General features: G+C 34.7%; 2 protein-coding genes across 2 annotated transcripts; both read left to right on the plus strand.

Annotated features, from left to right (window-relative positions):
* The first annotated feature begins 15400 nt into the window (after positions 1-15400).
* On the plus strand, positions 15401-16645 carry LOC131859237 (G-type lectin S-receptor-like serine/threonine-protein kinase At2g19130). The gene has a single exon (XM_059212819.1). It carries the CDS (start codon positions 15401-15403, stop codon positions 16643-16645), a length of 1245 nt encoding a protein of 414 aa, XP_059068802.1.
* A 32-nt stretch (positions 16646-16677) lies between these two features.
* On the plus strand, positions 16678-17397 carry LOC131859238 (G-type lectin S-receptor-like serine/threonine-protein kinase At2g19130). The gene is made up of 2 exons (XM_059212820.1): positions 16678-17070; positions 17122-17397. The coding sequence occupies exons 1-2, from the start codon at positions 16678-16680 to the stop codon at positions 17395-17397; spliced, it is 669 nt and encodes a 222-aa protein (XP_059068803.1).
* Positions 17398-17657: the final 260 nt, after the last annotated feature.

Genomic DNA, 17657 nt, shown 5'->3' on the forward strand with positions numbered 1-17657 from the left:
TCCAAGTAGAGCATGAAAATTTTAAGGTAAAGAATTTACATGCTACAATAATATTGATCATACTTTGGATTATATAGATGTATCTAGAACCATGTTGTTAGAGGTCAATTAGATATATCATTTCTCTTGTCTAGTATCTCCTATATTCTCTAAATACAACCCTGTGGAAGTATATGTTATAGGTCTTTACAAGGTTTTTAATATAATATACAATTTGAAATTTGTTATTCATAATAGAAATAATGGTTCTTATTACTATATGCTTCTTCATTTCTTTTGGCTAGTTAAATATCTCTATTTGTTCCAATTATTTTCTAAAGAAAATATTGTATTCATTAAAAAATCACTCTCTAAATTTATTATATAGGAAATATAAAATATTGAACATCTTGTGAGTGTGTTTTTCAAATTAGACTCTCTAACATATATGCTAGAATATAGAACTACCGTAAGCTCCCAACTGCATGACAATGAATCTAGAGGGCGTGTTCTAGTTCAATCTCTATTTTTTAGCACAAGAATTATTTATTTAGTTGTCATCATTTATATGGATTTTAATTGTGAAGCTATACATACTTTATCTTGGTAGAATTAAAAAAAAAAGAAACAAGAATCCTTTTGAAAATATGAAGATAAAGAAGCTCATACAAAATGCAACATGGAAATGGCTATTTTTTTGTGGCCTTGTTTCAAGCTATAATGTTTCCCATGGTTGCTACTTTAGTGTATGTGCATAAGGTGTTCTACTCTTCTCACAGCACAATGCTTTTAATACATTGTAAATTAGTAGATATAGTCTACATATATCACATTAGGTAGATGTAAAAACTAAAATGTTTATGTTTTTTTTTTACATTTAAAATTGCACTCTTTTTCATAGTACAATATTTATTATGATGAATAGGTCTATATATAATTTATCAATTTAATTTCTAACGTTAAAGATATCTGTATAGAATGTAAGAAAAATGTTGAATTCATGGTATTCATGGTAATCATATTTGCATGAGATATTCCATTGATGATCACAGGTCGTCATTGATGACAACTCAAGTTAGATATCCAATCTGCAATTCATGATTCATTAATATCAGAAGAATTATTGAGGTCCCGTGAGTACAACCGAGTGTATAGTGTTTTGGTTAGCAGACCAATTGTGTTAAGTGTTTCGTGTCATGGATCTCAGAGATACATGGTGGTTGTGTAATATGCATTATTCAAGGATTGTGGCCTTCGGTGATAAGTTTTTGATAAGTTGGAAGATTCGGTAGATAGTTTTCTAGTAAAACAATTTTTATCAGCAATAGAATGTGGATATTCATTGTGCAGATCTTGCAGATAGATTTTGGTGGTTTTTTGTGTGTTCAAGGTTGTTGAGCCGACCTGTGGGAAGTGTGTGGACATTTCATTTTGGTCTATTTGGTTGCTTTTCGGATTGGATTGAGTTGACCTTAGGTAACACATTTCAATTATGTGTTATGTAGTTTTTGGGTTGATATGAAACATATCTAATTTGATGTTGTGGATATATATGAGCGATTGATTTGACCATTTATGGTATTGTGGATATGTGTGATATGTGTATGAGTAATTGTGCACAATTTCAAATACATAATTAAAAGATTTGTGCTTTGGTATAATGCAGAATACCAGACTAGATAAACATGATGTGTATTGTGTTTAACCAGAGCTATACTTAGGCATTTGTTGATGTTATTCACTATTTCAAACCTTCTTGTACCTCTTGTAGTCATTTTGTAACCTTCTGAGTTGTAGCTCTTATTGTAATTGAGCAATGAGCTTTAGGCAGTGTGCATGAATGCATGTGCATTCCCCTTATGTATTATTTTTACACTTCTAACAAAGCATATTAATATTGTGGGTTTGAATCCCACTGTTGTTTTTTCCTTAACTAGGTTCCATGTAAAAAACTTGTTGTTATGGTATTATTGTTGTTTCCTTTATGTTTCTACACTTTACTTTTATTCATTTGTGTCAAGTGGTTTAAAGGATAGATTAAGAATGTTAAAAATTGCAGAACACTAATTTACCCCCACTCTCTCCCCTCCGCCTCCCCCTTTTCCCCCTCTCAGTGTTCCTTGATTCCAACAAATCAATATACTTAGTTTTTCGTTCTTGTAGATTTTGTCAAGTTTATCTATTACAATTGATATCCATGACCTTTTCCATGAACTATTTAATCAATTATGTCTATATATTTGATTTTCATGATTGTATCTACAAGTTATGCACAATAATACAAAAATCTAGGATAAGGATTGTATGTGAAATGGGTTTTGTTGGTTTCTTTTACTTGGATCTCAAATTTTAATTTAATTTTATTCCTTCCGATGATCATATAATGCTCCTAATTTTTTTCATTGTTGGATCTTATATATCAATTACTTACATATAAATAAGATTATATATATATATATATAATTCTTTTAGAAAATGAAAATTATTTGAAATTCATATTATTCTATAATTACTTGTTTTGTTAGATTTATTGTCTAATTATAAGATTAAGGCTAGAATCCGGATAAGATAGTACTAATTAAGCTTCAAATTAGGTTTGTATTTAGAGTTAGGAATAGGATTATGACGAGAATTGGAATTAGAATTAGAACTAAGATTGCAAGTAAGGGTCAAATTAAGGTTATGATTGAGTTTAATGTTAGCCTCCCGTCCGGTACAAAAGACTTCAGTTAACCAATTCACACCTTGAGGCAAACATGACTGACTCGCAGTCGTCGAGACTAACTAGAAGGAACGCTAAAATTGCGACAGAACGGAGTGGTGTCGGTGCGCTGTCAAATCTGTTGTCTTTCTTTATTTGATTCCTCGTAGTGCTTCGTTGAATGCAATGCTTTGAAATATTTTAGATTTTTAAGTTATTATGGGATTCTAGTGCTTATCTCTCAGACTTGGACGTTGGATTGACGGCATTCTAGTGCTCGAAGCAGTGAAATTTCTAAAATTATCTACGCGGGAGTCACTGCATTATCTATTGCGTAGCCTGTTTATTTTCTTTTCAAAGTCGAAAATAAAACAAACATAGCCCACCATCCACGCAACAATTCAGTGAACATTAAGCGTTTGTCTTAGCAATTACTGTGAGTATTGCAGTGCTGTAACTTTGTAGTCTTTGTTTGTCTTCTAAGCCTTTCACATTTCATCTACATCATATCATATGTCATTTTTATTGTTGATTACTTTTCATCTTTATTGATTCTCCCTCTAATTGTATTTAGTCATGTTGCTAATAATAGTTAAGTGTAGCTTTCATCAACTTACCCCTTAGCAATAAAGGAATGTAAACATTATAAAATCTAATGTATCAATTTTTTATTGGTATATTGTTGGTTTATCATAACATCACATATACACTAAACATAATGTATCACAAAATTTAACATCACATATTGTTGGTTTAGCAAAGTTTGTGTATGGATATGTTATCAATGAAAATTATTTTAATACATAGACACTCTTTTAATATCATAATTGAGTTTATTACCAAATGTCATTAATTTGAAACACTTCTTATTTAAAGTTTAAATAAAATCCGATCCTACAATAACCAATCACAAAGATAAGTGGATGCTTGGGTAATCTCTATATGAAATAAAATAAGAAATTCATATATATGTGTGTGTGTGGGCAAAGTGAGAATGCATAATTTGTATTATTGATAAGAAATAAAAGATACATAGCAGAAAATATTATCAAAAATGACCTAAATCATTTCATAGCTTAGGTTGAAGACTTCAACAAAAACCACAAAAAACTAACTCAAAGAGCATTGCTCGATCTAAGAAACTATTTGCAGACCTAGAATGTTCTAATTACATACCCTATACGAGCTACATTTAAGAAACTTATAACTATAGGGAAAGCTTCTAACAATAGAAAAATTCTTTATCTAAGCAAATGAAGCCAAAAAGATACATTCCGTTCAACAATCAAAGATATTGCATGAAACTCTAAGTTTCTGGTGAAGTCTCTCCTGTCACCTCATGCCATGCATTTTTCTCCTAATGAGCATTATCTCCAAACTTGAAGCACACAAAAAACCCTTTCGGTACCCGTACAGTCATTTCCATGGCAAGAAACTTCTCAACCCTCTTGTGGTGAGGTTAGTGAAGTACCAAATGATGAACAAAGTAAAAAAGATCTGAGAACTAGGTTGCCTCTGGCGAAGAAATCAGCTCCAAGAATAGCCCTAGCTCATTCTCAAAAATCATGCAATTGTTTGATTCAATTCCTATTTTCATAGCATTGTATAGGCTTACATAATGAGACCTCTTCTTTGAGAACTTGCTTGGGAAAATCCTGGCCACCCATCCCTTGCCATTCAACAAGTCATATTTTTTCACTAACTATTCAATATCATTACAAAAAATCAAGCCCTCTTTGACATAACTTGAACAAAAATGCAATAGAGACCCATAATTCTCAAGTAAGTGAAAAGAAAAACTCTCATGAGGGGTGCTCAGTGATCCTAGTGATGCTATTGTTGCACTTGATGGCCCATTGTTTATCACTGTGAAGATCAATGACAAAATCTCACAAGGGGTGGTCATTGATCTAGTGTGTATGGTGAATGTGGTAACTAAAGAATATCTTTACATTTTACTTTTGCATCAAGTAACATATTACAAATTAGATGTTATGGTCAAGTTACATGATGATTTATCTTGCCCTACTATTGGCTCTATTACTCTCCTCATTAAGGTTTGTACTTGGTTCTTATATGTGAATTTTTTTATCATTCTGATATCGGATCATTTTCGTGTGAAGTTGGGACATCCTTGGCTCTCTTTCATGAAAGCTATCCCTTCTACTATTCATATATATTTAAAATTACCTCATAATGGCACTATCATAGCAATTAATTATAGCTTTTACCAACCCATAGTGATACATGGTAATTTCACCATTGATTACTTTTGGCCTAAAAAACCCGAGCCTCTCAAGCCTCGAAATGATGCCCTTTTTTCTATCTTATAAAAAATTGAAAAATGAGATGAACATATCTTTGAGTAAGCCTAGAGACCCTATGCCTATTATTTCTCCTATAATTTTGTGCTCACTTAGACCTCACTTTGGAATTCCATGTTGCAAGGCCCAATTGCAATACTAATTATTCTCACACAACCCATCTATTTCACAATTTAATCATTTTTATAGATTAAATTAGCCACAAATTGGGCCCCTCTAACAGTCATCTTTGGTGAGTGGCAAAACTAGCCCCATGTCGGCCTGTGATAGAAATTCAATTGTATTTTTGATAAGGAATTATAAAAGGAGGTTTACCCCTCTTATTTTTACCCTAATTCAATTCCTAACCTCATTCAAGATCTCGATTACACTTTAGAAAATTCAAGTGAGCAAGCAATCAGTATTTCATAAAGCATTGGAGCACAAGTGAAGTCAAAATTTAAGCATTGGACATGGCATTCATGATCTATATTTTATAAAGACAACCTACATGAAACCATAATTCCTTTATGGAGACAAATAAAAATTCATTGAGGTGTATCATTAGTGTTTCAACCATTTTTAGCATTTCCTTCAAAATAAAATTATTTATGGTAGTCTATCATTTACATTTATCAATTCAATTTCATGGTTAATTCAAAAAATTGGGTTTGACCTAAGAAAAACCCCCATTCCCAACAAATTTCCCCTTTTCTCTATGTCCAAGAATAGGTATAGAGTTGTAGTGAGGCGGATCGACATAATTCATAGAGGCAAATAGGTTCAACTTTTGACAACGAGAAATTCAGAGGACCATGGTGAATTGATACTAACTTTTCCTGAGAATCAGCCCAAACTTTAAGAAATAGATTTGAAACATATTCTTTTTCTCAATTAAAAGCTGGTGGCTCCATACAATATCTATATCTTACTATTTCTATTAGATTACTTCAACAATTTACTATATTACCCTAATCTTCTACAATTCAACTTAAGGAGGATAAACCCCTTACAAAGGAACTTGGAATCAGATCAGAATCTTAGTCTTTCAATGCTAGATCTATTATAATCCTCTCCTCCCTAATGTGATGGTTAATTAGGTCATTCAGTGGTTCTATTATCTTAATTTAATCATAACCCTATTTTTTTACCATTATAGGAATAATCCTAGAAATCATTATTGCTTGTGACAGTATCATGAGTAGAGATGGCCTCTTCTAGCAACCTTCCTCCAATATATCTAAATAGTCCATCCTATATTGGCTTCTAGTGAACCTACAAGTGGGCTCATTTTCTCTCTATGAAACCATCAAACCCATTCAAAATCAAGATCTCCTCTTTTCTTGAGGTCATATCAAATCCCTTTTTAACACCTTCATTTGTCAATACCTACATGTCAGCATATAAAAAGTATCTTCTTATGAAAATTAATCGATTTGAGGGTAAAAAAATTTGTTTTTTGAGGTGTTTCTATATTATGGACCACTACTATAGCTATCCACCAAATCTCCAAATTGGGGGATTTTTTCCTTACTTTGGTATATATTTCTTAGCATTAGATGTCAATGATTATTGTAACTATTAGTTTACAACAATTCATATTCACATCTATTATAATTATTTTATTTGTATAAAAACAAATTGATCAACTCAGTCACATTTTTCTAAACTATCTAATTGATGTCATAAAAGTGTCAATTCTATGTTAATTATCTAGGTATTTTAAATCTTACAAAGGAGGGGGAATTTTTCATTTTTCCATAACTTGCAATTGGAGAGTCAAAATTTCAATTGTGGATTGTTGATATAAAGCTCATTATATCTCTATTCAAATTAGTAGTTTCACAACTAGATATTCTCATACCTTATTGTTATTTTTCAACTTTTCGTGTAGTAGAATTTAAAATAGGCCTAGTTTATGGTAACTTGATTATGTAATTACTTTTGATTGGTAGCTCAAAATTTAGTACCATTTTTTATGAAAATTCATGTTTTCCCATGTCCCACAAATTGGGTCTATTTTCATTTTAAAATACTCTAAGTTATAAAGTGCCCAAATCAGTGGTGGCTCTCTAATCAAGGGGGAATTTAATTTTTTTTCTACATTTAAGTCAATGATTTTGTAATCATGGTGAAAATAAAATATGATCATTGTGGAAAAAACCTAGAAAATTTGTATACTTTTAGATTTTTTGAAAAATATAAAGGGTTCTATAAACAAGGCCTCAAGATATCAAGTTCTTTTCTTTTAGCACCTGCACTTTTAATTCCATTCAATCTTGTTCAAACATCTTGTGAGACACCATCATTTGGTGATGAAAAATGTAGTCACATGGCTTACATATGGCCTATATTGAGATTCCATCTCCCATGTCATCTATTAGTACATTTGAATGTAATGTTCAGTCACCCATGAGTTCTATTGATTATTTTCATTAGGATCTTCATATTTGTCTTTTCATATCTACCATATTGGGATGCATATCTACCAAACATATCTACTTTGTTTGTTAAATTCTACCTTGTAGATTTGAATTGCGCCACTAAGCACATTGATCTTCTATTTGATGATAGTTACATAAACATAGTTGTCACTATATTGTCATATTTTGATCTTTCTCATGGCTCACCTATATCGACTTATGTCATAATATATTTTACAAATCACCATGAGTTTAATTTGACTTACTCAACATCATATGTAGATTACAATATCATATTCATATAGGTCTAATTATCACCATACATCTATTGTCCATGTTCATTAATATTATATTGTACCTAATCCATCATCTTAATATTTGTAAAGTCATAGAATTAGGTTGGATATTATGGATCTCCTACCATGGGTATCATATTAATCTTTCAATTATGTGTAGAATTCAGAGATATTCATAATACTTCATACATAGTTATATCAATAATGGTAAGTCATCTTGAACACATTATTAGTATTGTTTGTTTACTTATATTATGAAAAGTAAACCATTACAAAGGTAATCCAATCTTTCTAGGAATAAAATTTCTACCCTCCACTCAGAGAGGTCTTCAAGTACCTAGAACCTTCAGGGTTACCTTCTAATTTACCAAATATTTTTATTAACCATGTATAGAAAAGATCCAAGTTTTGGGGACTTCAAAAACAAAAACAAAATATCATAGAGGTCTCTTAGACAACCTATAAATCTCTCTATCTAAGGTAAGTACATGGGTGTGGACAACAACATGGTGCACCTAACATATTGTACAAATAGAAAATTAGGATTGTCACAAAGAAACAAAAAATAACCTATATAAAATTTTGAATATCAAAAGATAATAAATGTGATTACATTTTAGAATAAGTGACTAAAGTGAGAGTAGTGAATAAGGCTAATAATTAAAATGACAAAGGGAGATTCATATACCACTAGAAATATAGATAATGTTCACTGACTTCTTCGAAGTGGCTTCTTCAACTACACCTACATACAAAAGACCAAAGAAATATGTTGGGCATCTATATAGGTGTTTGCCTAAGTCAAACCCCCACTTTGGTGTTCCCACCTCCATAAAAAACCAAGACAAAGATAATGGTAATAAACATAAAATAAAATAAATAAATGGAATAGTAAGACAATATGCTCAATAATTGCAAATAATTAGCACTCCTCAAGCAAATAAATTGGGCAACCTACAAGTGCAATAGAGAAGTGACAATGGAGTCCACAAGATGATAGTGATCTCTTCATATGGTGACAACAAATGTAGTAAGATACCATTGTAACAATGAAAATGATGGAAAAATCTCTTGTATATGGCCAAGTAAGAGTGCTTGTGTGACTAAGTCCTGAATGAGAGAGTACCAAAACAAAGGTGTAGAATGAAAGAACATTGTGAATGAAGTTTAAAAAGATGATTTAGAGCTAAAATGGAGATCTTTTGACAAAGGAAAATGACTCCATAAGTTGATGAAAGCTAGTAGAGGAATTATACTATCAGAACATGGAAAGTTTAATGTCCCAATGGCTAACACGATCATGGGGTTTTGTTTGTTCATGCACATTGCATGGGCTATGTAGTGTGCATGCATCTGAGTAAAAATAAAACCTAATAATCAAGAAATCAAACATGTGGACTGATAAGGTATGTTGTGGACCAAGATTAAGGTTAGAGATCGTAAGTGTCTTAATTATAACTAAAGGGGAAGGTGTACGTGATGTGAAATTTCATGGGATACAATTTACATTACACTTTTCAATAAGAGAAATGTTGTTCAATATTTTTGGATCATATTTAATATCTAGTGTTGAGCATCTACAAATACTATAGGAATAATATTAAGGGGAGGATGCATAGTTTCTCTTATCTTATCAAGTTTTGGAGGAAGCATTTCCTCACATGGAGTTAATTACTTCACATTTGTTGGGGGTAACATAACCTTCTCTTTGTTATCTTTTACTAGGGGAATCTTCTAATACCTTGTGATAGTGGTAGTCCCTGGGGGATCATCATGGGTCCTTTCTTATTTTACTTGTCTTATTTAGATGTATATTTCATTTCATACATCATTTATCTTTTTGAGGAGTTTTATTTTTACTAGTTTTTCTACTTCATCTCCATTTTATGAAAAAATTGTATGTGAGTACTGAACATGGCCTAGTAGGCAGGACTCATCGTATTGCATATTACTCCCCAAGTTGTACTTAAGGGGGTTTTAGTATTAATAGAGTCATCATGCACCTAGTTAGCTAATCACCTCTCTAAGATTGACTTATTCACACCTAGCTTAAGTATAATTAGTCTATTTAATAATTTTATCTCACTTATAGCTTCTTCTTAAGGCTTTCATGCAGCTACAAAGGAAATACCAATCCACCTTGTCATAAGCCTTTTTAATATCTAATTTTATCAGAATATTAGGTTGCCCTTGAAACTGACAGGAATGGATAGCTTCCTAAACTATTATAATCCCATCCAAACTTGATCTATTTTGTACAAAGCCAGTTTGTTCTTTTGATATTATGGCAAGTAGTAGTTGTTTTAGTCTATTAGCCATGACTTTTCCTAGCAGTTTGTAATTCATGTTGCATAAAGAAATGGGCCTAAATTCTTCCCACTTTGAGGGGTTCTCCTTTGGGAGTAAGGCTAGAAAGGTATTATTGATTTCTTTTAGGAACTTCCCTGCATTTTGGGTAGATTCCAAGGCATCAATAACCTCGTCCCCTAATATGTGCCAACATTTCCGAAAAAAACTAGCAGGGAGGCCATCCGGTCCAAGGGCTTTATCTCCTTCAAATTGTGCCAGAGTAGTTTTGACTTCTTCATGGGTGATCTTGGAGTTTAAAATTTGATTATAATCTTTTGTTATTTAATTTGGGTATGTTATTCAATAAGGTTCTATTGTTAGGAAGGTCCGAGTGGTCCTAGTTATTGAGAATATTTTCAAAGTACGTGGTAGCATCTTCTATGGTCAGATTTTGATTCTTAATAATCTGATCACTATCATTGATGATCTGAGTAATCTTATTTACTACCCTTTTCATTTTGACATTGTTATGGAAAAATTTAGTGTTTTTGTCTCTATCTTCTAGCCATGTCTCTCAAGATTTATGTTTCTAGTATATCTCTTCTCTGGCCATAATGCCTTCATATTCACATAAAAGGTTTTTTTTCAGCCTCATATGTTTTAAGGGTCATCCTCTATTGCATCACAACGTTATTTATTGTTTCCAACTCTTTTTCGATTCTTGACTTCTCCTCGAAGATGTTTTTAAATTTCTTTTTGTTCCATTTGAACAGTTTGTGTTTAATCTCTTTCAACTTAGAGACAAGACAATACATATTAGATCCTTCAAAGACAATTTCCTTCCACCATTTCTATATGTTGGGGAGGAAGTCTTCATGTGTAAACCACACCATTTTGAACTTGAAAGGGTACCCAGTTTTCTTTGCTTCCCTCATAAGTTCTAATAGTACCGGGTAATGATCAGAGCCTGACCATGACAATACAGTAGTTTTAAATTTTGTTTTGAGGTTGGTCAAGTCTCCTTCAAGGAAAAATATCTCAAGTGTTTCTGCAATGTTGGAGAATCCTTTTCTTCTGTAATTGCATGTGTGAAAACCCATCTTAGTCTTGATTTCCAAAAGGTTATTGTTATTTATCCAGTTTGCGAAGTCTCTTTGTGGTTGTCTTATGGTTTTTATCCCACTGCTTTTATCAGTTGAGTATAATATGGTGTTGAACTCACCACCTATGGTGATGTGTTTCTCATCTTGATTGTTTAAGAAGTGTTCAATTTCCCATGAAACTAATCTCTTTTTATTTGTTGGAATTGGGCCATATACATTAATGATGATAAAATCAAGATTTAGGCTAAGGGCTCTTACTTTACTAGCCATCCAGTTTTGCATCTTGGTATGTCATGTAAATGCAACCGAGTTCTTTTTCAACATTATTTCCAGTCCACCTGATGCCCCTATAGACTCCACCATTTCCATCGGCCATTGGGTGAATTTTTTACTAAAATTGATCATATCAGTCTTACCCAGTTTGGTTTCTTGTAGCATAACTAGGTCCATAGTAGATTTCAATATGCTTCCCTTAGTCAAGTGTTGTTTGTTAGGGGCCCCCATACCTCTAACATTCCATGTTAGTATATTTATTCCTTTATGGGGGAAAGGGGGGACTTTCTCTGACCCAACAAGGTTGTGATTTTGGTGTGTCCCTCTGCATCCCCATCCATTTTTCTTTTGTCTAAAAAAGACTTCTGACTACTTTTGTTGATAATGGATTTGCCACAGTCTGGAGTTAGTTTCTCATCTCCCATCTAGAGGATACCTTTGTTTTGTGGGTTGATTGAGTTGTTGTCTAATATTATGTTATTTTCCCCTTCCTACATACTGATCAATTCATTAATAATGAATTCTCTCTCCTCATTTGCATTCAATCCTTCCACAAAAGGGGATTCCTCCAAAGTGGCAAAAAATGTGATGTTTTCCTCATGAGTAACTTGAGTCAGGTTGTTGTTTAATGATCAAGTTTTGAGGGGGGTCTAATCATATTCTAGATTGGGGATGATGGCATTATTTGCCCCATTAGTTGGAGTATCAATGAATACCTCCTCCAAAAATTCCTCAGCTAATTTCCCCATTAGGTTTTCTATGATGTTGTTCAATTATGTTTGGATTCGTTCCTCATTAGCATAAGCAAGGGTTTCATTTTTATGTTCAGCTCTGTCTGGAATGTTACGTAAGACCGAGGAAGGACGGGGTGTTGTGATATTAAAGTCTCTTGCTGACCAATGTTTATAATAAATACACCCCTATCATTGCTAAATTGAATATCTACTATGTGCTTCGATACTCTGTAGTTGTCTCTTACCTTAGCCTGAGACTTTTGTAAATTAGGGTTCTATCTTTTGCAGAATGTTAAATTTTCAGAGACTGGGCCATTATAACATAACAGTTTTAGGGTGTAATTACCATCTACTGTATCTACGGTTATATTTTTTAGATTTTCCATGCCCTTATTTACTTCTATTAACAATTTTTTATCGGATTTATCCAACCAATTTTCTTCTATGGCTATGAATTTGCCCAATTTATCCCTAATTTCTATAAGAATTTTGGTATGCATTAATTCAATAGGAACATTATGAATTTATACCCATTTCGATGTTGTTTTGAATTCATATCTATTAGCATCGAATTTAGGTTTCCATTCAATAAAATTGAAATTTGCACATTTGTAAAAAATATATTCTTCATGCATTAGCTTGGATTTCAGAGATTTTTTGTAACATTCAAAGTACAGAAAATTATTAGCTAAGGTAGTGGTACCTACTTGCCCATGGAATGTTATTTTCCACCATTCAACTATTCCCGCAAGAGGTTGATCATTCCCTCCCCATTTTGCAAAGAGCTCATGCCCTCTGCAGTAGTTACTCAATTCCATGGCTTCCCTGTGAGTCAAAATCTTAATACAATCCGAGTTGGGATCTATCAATGTTAGGGCATCCTCGCTCCTTGTCGCTTTGATAGCATTCTTGCTTTCATGGTGAAGTGAGTTCCCCATCCTCGAAGCCGACTTCGAGATAATTAAATTAGGGTATTGGTATGGCAATTCCTTTCCTCCATCCTTCCCAGGTCTTCTGTAACCCTCCATATGATAGGTATGTGGGCAACAAATTCACTATGGCTTTTGAAGGGGGCGGCCAAGACCAGATGTTGTCGGCCAAAATCCTAGTGTTATGTGGTTAGCATTGGTGATGCAACTAGGGATTCGTGAGGTGATAGGGATCACCCACACATTTGACAGCACTAGAGGAGCCCTAGCCTCCCTTCTTTTTGCCCTAGCGGCTCTTTTGCCTTTCACTAGTTGCCACAGTTGATTATGTGGAGACGGATCCCTGTCGGATGGAGGCCTTCCAGCAAAGTTGCAACCCTTGCCCTGATGAGTATGATGATCGCCGAGATGCAGAGCCATCTTTTTTCCCGACATAAATTCAACCAGTATTATATTATTATATTTTTTAATTCTATTATTAGATTCATATTATAATTTACAAATATATTAATATAATTATAATATAATACTATTATAAGAATAATAATATATTTAAATTATGTTAAAAATATGTTTTAATATTTACATCAATAATAAACAAAATTCAACCTAACTTTAATACTAAACTAAAATAAACTCTACTTGATTAAATCGAATTGAACCCTAACACAAATTTAATGCTAACTTTAAAAGAAATTGAATTGTAATTAGAATTGAACTCTAATCATATAGCAAATTAAACTGAAACCCTATACCAAATCGAACCCAAACCTTTAGCAAAATTGAACCCTAACCCTAACATTCATCTCTCTCTCTCTCTCTCTCTCTCTCTCTCTCTCTCTCTCTCTCTCTCTCTCTCTCTCTCTCTCTCTCTCTCTCTCTCACACACACACACACACACACACACACACACACACACACACACACACACACACATCTCTTCATCCCTTGGTCACTCACTATCCCTCCTATCTATCTATTTATCTATCCCTCTCTCCCTTTCTCTTCTCATTTGTGAAAATTTCTCTTTTTCTCTTCCCATATATCTACATCTGTGTGTGTAGCTCTACCTCTCTATCTATTTGTTTCTCTCTTCATCTCTTGCTAGATATCGTCATCTCTCTCTCTCTCTCTCTCTCTCTCTCTCTCTCTCTCTCTCTCTCTCTCTCTCTCTCTCTCTCTCTCTCTCTCTCTCTCCATCTCTTCCTTCTCTCCCTAGTAAACACAACATGAACCTATTGATAATGGACCCTGATTAGCTTTTCGATTCATAAATTTTGTTTCAGTTGTGTTTAGATACCTTTAAGTGGATGCATAATTGATTTTAAGCAATCACTTCTTCATTGATATCCTTGTTGCACAAACAGTGTCATTTTCTAAATGATCTACTAACTCAGCTCATACACTACACAAATTTATACAAAAAAAAAACACTAGATTTTTTGCCTAATTGACATTCCACCCTCTTTGGTATACCCATTGCACACCAAGGTGCACTTACTAGTTTTTAATATTTTTTTGAATAATGATAACAAATTTAAAAATTAAAATTTTTTTTTTTAGAAAGATATAATAATTTGTTCTGTTTGTAGTAAAGTTTAATTAACTTCTAAAGTTTAGTTCTTTGAAATCCAAAAAAATTAGTTTAAGAGATTAGTAATGATAAACGAAAAATTTGGCAAAACTAACGGATGGAGGGTGCCTAAGCAGCGTGTCCGTCTCTCGCCCGGCACAAAAAGACTTGACTTCCAGTCATCATGACTAATGAAAAAGAGCCTGTGAATGGCGAAATAACGGAGTCTGTGCGAGCTGTCAAGTTGTCTCTTTCTTTACTCAAATTCCTGAATTCACTTACGCAGGATTGACGGCACTACTTTGGCCATGTCGCCCATTCTGTAGCATGTTTATTTTCTATTTAAATTAGAAAATATACCACTAACATAGGACCATCTTCTCCTTTTCAATGACGATTAAGTTTTTGGTCTTAGTAATTACTGTGAGTATTGCAGCGCATAATTCCAGTGGTGTGATTTTGGATCGTGGAGATACGCTTCGATTGGGGGATTCGCTCACTGGAAATCAGACGCTTATTTCCAAGAATGGCACGTTTGCCTTGGGATTTTTCAGTCCCAAAGGAACAAATAATTGGTCTATTGGCATGATGGCATCTGGTATACCCTAATCTCTCAAAAGGCCACAGTTTGGGTGGCTAACAGAGAAAATCCTGTCAGAAACATGCCCGGCGTTCTCAGATTTTCAGAAAATGGTCATCTCAGATTGTTTGATGGAAAGGGCCGGTCGGTTTGGTCAACTGCTGTTGGCCAGAAAGGATAACGAGCTATAATAACAGACTCTGGTAATTTTATTATGATGGACACCTACAAATCTGCAATTGTTCGGGAGAGTTTCGCTCATCCGACAGATACATGGCTGCCTGGCATGAAGATGTGGAAAGGCATGACAATAACTTCCTGGAAGAATACTTTGGATCCTGCAAGTGGGCTCTTCTCTTTCCGAATGGACATGTCTCCGGGAAAGACACAGATGATAATGTTCTATAATAACACTGTTCCATATTGGTCCAGTGGAGAATGCTCTGGGAATTCTTGTACTAAGGTTCCCGAATTGCAAGTCAAAAAGAAAGTTCTAGCGTCCTCTGTGAGGCTTTCTCCTTCAAGAATATACATTGCTTTTGGCATTAGCCCGATAGATCATACCCTCACGGGACGATTCGTGTTAGATGAGAACGGCGAATTACAACTGTACTTCTGGATGGATGATGGTAGATGGAGTATGAGGTGGTCGATGCATCGAGGTCAATGCAGTGACTATGAAATCTGCGGAACGTATGGACTTTGCAATGCGAATGATGTGTGTAGCAGTGTCCAGGGCTTCACGCCCTACAACGACTCTCGAGGTTGGTGGTCAAGTGGGTGCTCTCGGCGAAGACCCCTGCAATGCTCTGCTACAGAGGGCACAACCGACGGCTTTTTCGAAGCCAAGAACCAATACTTAACTGAAAAAGAAGCCCTCATAATCAACAACGAGCCGACACAGCAAGGCTGCCAGAATGCTTGTCTCAACAATTGCTCCTGCACAGCCTTTGGTCTCGCTATTTCTGATCAACCCGTCTGTAGATTGTGGTTTGGCAATTTATGGGGAATGCGCGTTTCATCAGGGGGCCAATCCGTCTTCATTAGGCTGGCTTCTTCTGAGTTGCGGCACTCCACGTCAGAGCGAAGGAACAAAAGTTCTCGCCTTACTATTTTACTTTCGGCCGCCGCATTCTTTTTTGTTGTTTCAGCTCTCCTGTTAACAACATTTATTCTGTGGAAACGTCGAAGACTGGTGAAGAAAAACGTGGAAGAGGAGGTGCCAATGTCCCTCAAAAAGTTCAGTTACAAAGAGCTGAGAATTGCAACGGAGAATTTCAAGCATAAATTGGGTAGCGGAGCATTCGGCTCTGTGTTCAAAGGAACTCTGCCGGACAACACGATTGTTGCGGTTAAAAGATTAGAGGGTTCCACGCAAGTAGAAAAACAATTCCGTGCGGAAATAATCACCACTGGCAGAATACAGCATGTGAATTTGATCAGGCTGTGGGGGTCTGCGTAGAACATTCACGAAGGTTACTTGTGTATGCCTACATGCCCAACGGCTCCCTAAATTCCTTCCTCTTCTCCAAGTCGGAAGACGTGGAGAAGCTGTTGGACTGGACGACCCGGTTTCAGATCATACGGGGAACTGCACGAGGATTAGTTTATCTCCATGAGGAATGCAGGGATCGCTTCATTCACTGCGATATTAAGCCTGTAAACATTCTCCTGGACGGTGACTTTAGCCCAAAGGTGGCAGATTTTGGACTAGCGAAGCTGGTAGGTAGAAATTTCAGCCGCGTACTGACAACCACAAGAGGAACTCGTGGGTACTTGGCTCCCGAGTGGATCTCTGGCCTTCCTATCACTCCCAAGGTGGACGTATACAGTTTTGGCATGACGCTTTTGGAAATTCTATCAGGCCGAAGAAATTTGGATTTAACAGTAGAGGACAGTAGGATGTAATTTCCTACCTGGGCTTCATCTCAAATTCAGAGAGGAAACATATTGGGAGTTGTGGATGCAAGAATAGCAAGTGAGGTAAATACCGAAGAGGTGAGAAGAGCTGCTGTCATTGCTGGGTTGTGCATTCAAGACGATGAGAATCAGAGGCCAAGCATGAGTGAAGTGATAAAGATACTGGAAGGCACGATGGAGGCTTCTGTGCCACAAATTCCAAGGTCTTTACAGGTCCTAGCAGGTCAGGTGGACGACAATGATAGCTGCAGTCAACATGTTTCCATAGCAAATGGTTCCGTATATACAAAATAGTAGCCTGTTATAAACAAGAGGTTAGTGATAGACGCAAGGAATCTCTACGATGTATCTTCAATAATTGTGAGGGCATTTTTTTATATTTTAAAATATAAAGAATATATTTTCATTTCTATTTGAATATTAAAATATCAATAAATATTTTTAAAAATATAAATCATAATTGATATTAACATGCGTTATTAATATATCAAAATATATATAACTAGCAATTGGACTTTGGTGTGTAATAGGTATGCTAAAGAGGTGTGGAAGAT

Source organism: Cryptomeria japonica, chromosome 10 (assembly GCF_030272615.1).
Source record: "Cryptomeria japonica chromosome 10, Sugi_1.0, whole genome shotgun sequence".
NCBI classification, from domain to species: Eukaryota; Viridiplantae; Streptophyta; class Pinopsida; order Cupressales; family Cupressaceae; genus Cryptomeria; species Cryptomeria japonica.

Bases quoted from the DNA above. Each gene is read 5' to 3' on its own strand.
- LOC131859237 (XM_059212819.1), top strand. From the start codon at position 15,401: ATGGACACCTACAAATCTGCAATTGTTCGGGAGAGTTTCGCTCATCCG.
- LOC131859238 (XM_059212820.1), top strand. From the start codon at position 16,678: ATGCCCAACGGCTCCCTAAATTCCTTCCTCTTCTCCAAGTCGGAAGAC. The intron at 17,071-17,121 runs GTAGAGGACAGT...TCTCAAATTCAG, and splicing joins GAAGAAATTTGGATTTAACA to AGAGGAAACATATTGGGAGT.